This window comes from Orycteropus afer, unplaced genomic scaffold (genome assembly GCF_000298275.1).
Source record: "Orycteropus afer afer isolate SDZICR_OR568_19922 unplaced genomic scaffold, OryAfe1.0 scaffold00060, whole genome shotgun sequence".
NCBI lineage: Eukaryota > Metazoa > Chordata > Mammalia > Tubulidentata > Orycteropodidae > Orycteropus > Orycteropus afer.
The window spans coordinates 521295-527211 of NW_006921647.1; the positions used below are offsets into that span (position 1 = coordinate 521295).

General features: G+C 41.6%; 1 protein-coding gene across 1 annotated transcript in view; it reads left to right on the forward strand.

The window, feature by feature from the left end:
* The first annotated feature begins 3338 nt into the window (after nucleotides 1-3338).
* Nucleotides 3339-5917, forward strand: part of TTPA (alpha tocopherol transfer protein) — a 32017-nt gene continuing 29438 nt past the window's right edge. The window contains exon 1 of the mRNA XM_007939471.2: nucleotides 3339-3542. Within this exon, the coding sequence (XP_007937662.1) occupies nucleotides 3339-3542 (204 nt within the window). The remainder of the gene's footprint in view (nucleotides 3543-5917) is intronic.

A 5917-nucleotide genomic window follows, 5' to 3' on the forward strand; every position in this document is an offset into this window, starting at 1 on the left:
AGATACTATAACTATAGCTAGATAATGTTTATGAACTTTTTGCCTAATTATGAAAAATGTGATACCAATTACTAAGAATGTATAGAGGAATGTGCTAAAACAAAACAAAACACAACCAAAAAAAAAAAAACCATAACAAAACATATCATATAAAATTCTCTTGCTAATTCACTTTTAAACACTTAGAACTGGCTTCTCTTATACCTTTAATTATCCAGTGCTCCCAGTGAGGCCTGGCATAGTTTACCCATTTTGACTAGTACACTTTCATCCTGATTTCTCCCCTCTCTTCTTTACTTGACTAATTTCTGCAATGCATCCTCTATGCCCAGCAAATGTTTATCCTTCGTGAAGCAATCCCAGATCTCTCAGACATTTAGGTAGGCTTCTCCTGTGGTCTCTCAGCACTTTCTCCATACTTCTTTCCTAGCAGATTTCTTATGGATTACACCTCAACATAAAGAAAGAAAAAAAAAAAAAAAATAATCACAACTGGACCAATAAGCAACATCATGATAAATGGAGAAAAGATTGAAGTTGTCAGGGGTTTCATTTTACTTCAGTGCACAATCAAAATGCATGAACACAGCAGTCAAGAAATCAGATGTCATATTGCATTGGGCTAATCTCCCACAAAAGACCCCTTTAAAGTGTTAAAGAGCAAAGATGCCACTTTGAACTCTAAGGTGCACCTAACCCAAGCCATGGTATTTTCAATAGCCTCATGTACACGTGAAAACTAGACAAGGAATGAGGAAGACTGAAGAAGAGTTGATGTTTTTGAATTGTGGTGCTGGCAAAGAATATTGAAAACACCATGGACTGCCAGAAGAACAAACAAATCTGTCCTGGAAGAAGTGTATGCAGAATGCTCCCTGGAAAGAAGAATGGCCAGACATTGTCTCACCTACTTTGGTCAGAAGGGGCCATTCCCTTGAGAAGGACATCAGGGAAAGTAGAGGGTCAGCAAAAAAGAGGAAGACCCTCAACAAGGTGGATAATGGGTTCAAGCATAGATCGTGAGGATGGTGCAGGGCCAGGCAGTGTTTCATTCTGTTGTATATAGGGTCACCATGAGCCAGAGCTGACTCGACGGCACCTCACAACAGCAGCAGCAGCGGCAGCAGCAGCAGATTTCATGTTGTATTCTAAATCTTTACTCTAATAGTTTCCCATCTCACTCTGAGGAAAAAACAAAGCTTAGAATTACTACCCTTCATTTATATTAGCTTTTCCATTAAATTCTGATTCTTTATCCTAATGGTTTCTCATCTCCCACAGAACAGAAGTTTTTGCTACTTTCCAATGTCAGATATACTCTTGGCCAGCTCCCTTACCTTATTTAGGTGTGTATTCAAACATCACTCCCTTCATTACCTCCCTTAATTGCTTTATGTTTTCCTGAGCAATACTGCCATCTTAAGTACCATATTTATTTACTTATTTATTATCTGTCTTCCTTCATAAAAATGAACTCTCTTGAAGGCAAGATTTTGTCTGTTTTGTTCATGGAAGTATCTCCTGTACCTAGGATAGGGTCTGGACCCAGTAGCCACACAATAAATATTTCTCTAATGAATGAAATGGTAATCTCCTTCACTTCATTGAGTGCATCAAAGTCAAGTACTTGGTTTTATTCATTTTACAAAGTCCAGAACTTAATGTGCACATAGTTTTATTTAGTAAGAAATAGTTTCATTAATTCTCCCTTGGGGAGACAGGTCAATTCTAGGATAGTTTTAATGGGTCAATAGATAAATAGCTGCTGTCAATTTGACTTCAACTCGTGGTGACCTTATGTACAACAGAGCAAAGTATGCCTGCTCCTTCCAGTTGACACCCTGTGAGTTCATCATTTCAGCTATTATACCAATCCATCTCACCAAGGGTCTCCCCAACTCTCACTGGCCCTTTACTTCCTCCAATGTGATGCTCCTTCTAGTGATGACATGTCCAAAGCAAGTGAGTCAGACAATGTTCTTGTGGGTACTTTTTCAGAAGTAGATTACCAGGTTTTTCTTCCAAGTCTGTTTCAGACTAGAAGCCCTGCTGAAACCTGTCCACTATAGGTGACATGCTGGTATTGGAGATAGAAATGGCATAGCCTCCAGCATCACAGTGACACACAAGCCACCACAATAAACTGACAGCCAGTGGAAGTGTCAATGGGTAAAGATAACAAAATGCCAACTTAACAAATTTTCAGGTTTCCACATAATTTCCTTCCTTCATCTTCATTACCCAAGATAATTTAGATGCGGTCGTATAAGGGCTTCAGACTGCCCAAAAAGAGTCTCAAAACTCAAACACACTGCCATCCAGTCGGATCCAACTCATAGCGACCTCTCCTTGGGTTTCCAAGGCAGTATCACTATGGAAGCAGATTGCCAAATCTTCCTTCCAAAGAGTGGCTGGTGGGTTTGAACCGCCAGCCTTCTGGTTAGCAGTCAAATGCCTTAGGCACTAAAATTCATTGGTGATGGAGTGTAGCACAGGACTTTTTTTTTTTTTTTTTTAATGACATTTGTCAATCACGTAGTTGTTGAATCTGGACCTAGTAGCCACTGGTCAGGTACTCAGTATTAAAAGTTCTCCTGAATTATGAGGAAGGGTCAGAGTAGTGAGTGTGTTAAGGTAGCGTTGTGGAACATGAGTACCTTAGAAGCCACTGTCTAACGTAGTCAGCTTGAACCGTTCGTGGAAGAAATATGAGGAGGAGGGCTCAGTAGCACATTTGTCACAGTGCCACAAATGATTGGGCTGAGACATCTTACAGCTCCAAGACTATGGAGAGATGAATGGTAGGAAGGAAGGGGGGAAGGGAAGGGAGAAAGGAAGGAAGGAAGGCAGGAAAAAAAAATAGTTTTCTAGCAGACCACTGTAAAATAAATAAATAAATAAAACATCCCACCCGGCTGTAAACTGGGTTGGAAAAATAACTTTTTTTTTTTTTTAAAGACATTTTCCTCTTGGCGTCGAACACCACTTCCCTCTCTGGTAAGAGGTTCAGGTTACTACCTAGTACTTCAGCGGTGGGAACACCGCGCGCAGTTGGTTGGTAAGGAGGTAGGTCTGGCTTCCTATCACTTGTGTAGCTGCAAGGATTCTCTTCCCGACTCAGCGAAGTTGAGCAGGCAGTCCGGCCCACGCGACCCTGGGAGCTGCCCTAGGCCGGCCAGACGGACGTGGGGGCTCTAGACGACCCCGCGGTGCTTGCGGGCGGGCCCGCGGGTGTCTGGATGCGTTTTGGGCAGCGGCCACCAAAGGAGGGGCCGGCGAGGTAGCGCGGGACGCGCTTTTACTGCTGGCTTGCAGCAGTGGCTGTCCGAGCGGCAGGCATGGCAGAGCAGCAGCCGGGGTTCGCGGCCGGCCAGCAGCTCAACGCGCTGCCAGATCACTCGCCGCTGTTGCAGCCGGGCCTGGCGGAGCTGCGGCACAGGGCCCAGGAGGCGGGCGTTCCACTCGCGCCACTGCAGCTCTCCGACTCCTTCCTGCTGCGGTTCCTGCGCGCCCGGGACTTCGACACGGACCAAGCCTGGCGGGTAAGGGTGTCTGCCACTGGGGCGCGCGGCCTGGCCACACTTGGGATGTGGGCCGTGGCTGCAGGAGTTCGCAGCCATCTCGCCGGTCTTTCTAGTTTCACTGGTTTAAGGGAACGGGAAACGAAGAAAGTGTCTGAAACTCCCAAGATAAGTTTCTCAAGCCTACATACTTTGGATAGTTTTCTCCCTTGGAAGGCCTGTCATATAAAACAAAGTTAAGAGATGAGGAGTAGGAAGCTCAGACCCATCCCATCTCAGGAGATAACTCCTAAATGTGAGGGGGAAAATAAAATTAGTGGAAAAACTGAAGGTTTGAAGCCTACTGTAACAAAATAGTTAATAGTAATACTTAAGTATGCTGATAGTAAAGCAACACAGTGTCTTTTGAGTCTGGCGGAAGGAATTTGGCGCTGTTCTTTGTGTTTGCCAGCATGCTACAGCTGCTTGAGAAAGGGACATGGTGGAAAGACAGGAATCAAAAATGAGGACTCCACCTTGAATTTTTCATTTACTGTTTGGGTGGCTTCGGCTCCGTGTCCTCTTCTGCAGAAGAACAGTAAGAATGCCTCCTCACTGACTGGTTCCAAGGATGGAATATTAACCAGTTTTAAGGTTGGAAGAAGATGTACCTAGCACAGTGCTGGCACACAGTAGTAAGCACTCAGCAACTGGACCTGATCTAGCCCATTCTTCAAGTGGCTTGCTCAGATGACACGCAACGAATTGGGAGGACAAAAACTGAAATCCACTGCCATTGAGTCAATTCCGACTCAGTGACCTAAGGCCATACATACCCAAGGACGTAAATCTTCAGGGATACAGACTGACTCATCTTTCTCGCATTGAGCGGCTGGCGGGTTCAGACCACCTAGCTACCTTTTCCTTAGCAGCCAGAGCTCCTATTTGGAAGGGAACGAATGGTTTATCATACAGAACTCAAATGAGTATGAGATTTGTTGTTGTTGTTAACTCATTTTTATTTGAAAAAGTAATGCACACAGGTGATTAAATAAATAAATAACCCACATAATGCAACATAGTAAAATGTGAAAAGTGAGTTTCTCCACCCCAAAACCTCAGTTTGCTAGTCGTCTTCCCAGAAGTGGCTGCTATTAACATTACCTTGTTTATCGTTCTAAATACAGTCTACATTTACATAAGCATATGTATGTGTTTTACACTTTGCCTTTCTTATCTGACCTATCATGAAGATCATTTTACATCAGCATATATGATACTGTATGAAGAAAGCTTGATTAGTACTTCAGTGTTTTTCTTTCTGTGAGCTATGTATTATTCTATTGTGTGGATATCCTATATTAATATTCATCTAACCAGTCCTGGACTGGTTTGGTTGTTACCGAATGATAGTAGTTCTACCTTAAACGATCATTCCCTTCAGTGCTATCTTTTGAATTCCTGCAATTTGCCTGGCAGTACAGGAAACCAGATGAAGCAAAAAGACTAATGCGGTCTCTATCATCGTGGAATGGGTGTTCTATTGGAGTAGTATGTCCTTATACCTTTGTCTTTGTGTGTATATAGGAATATATCCTCATAGAACAATTCAGCCTGCAATATCACTGGATGAAGTGGGATGTGGATTTTTCAGTGTTGATGGATGCACCAAACTGGCCTCCAAATAGTTTGCAGCAATTTTACTTTGATATTACATGATGGTGCCTTTTACGCCATATTGTCACCTACAGAGTATTATTAAACATTACAGTCCATCAACCTACTAGGTGACAAATAGTTTCTATTATAATATGAATTTATTTAGTTATATGTGAGATTAATCATCTTTTATGGATTAAAAATTTAAGGTTTTTTCTATGTAAATACCTATTTTTGCCATATGTTCATTTTTAATTTTGCGTTTTAGTCATCTTCTTATTCATTCATAAAGTATCTTTATGTATTAAAGAAAAGCCTTTGTCCAAGTTTGTAGTTGGTCTTTTGACATTGTTTATACTATTTTCTTTCTGTGCAGAGTTTAAATTTTTTTCTGTAATCAAATGTAATTGATTTAATTGCTTCTGGGGCTTATAAGCTTCCTCTACCCAATATTTTTTCTACTGTAATTTATGATTTCTTTTTTATAGTGTCGGAATCTTTGATCTACCTGGAGTTATTCTGATGCAAAAGGAGAAAAGGGAATCCAGCTGTATTTTTGTTTTGTTGGATGGCTGCCCAGGTATCCTAACAAATAATAAACTAATATTTACTCTGCAGCTACTGAATGGAAGACAGTCTAAAGTCCTATGAAGAGTGCAGTTTAAGTGAGGCATTAAACATTTATTTGTAGAGATGACTAACAGAAAATTCATGAATTACTGATTTCATTTTAGTTACTTTTTAAAAGTGATGTCTAA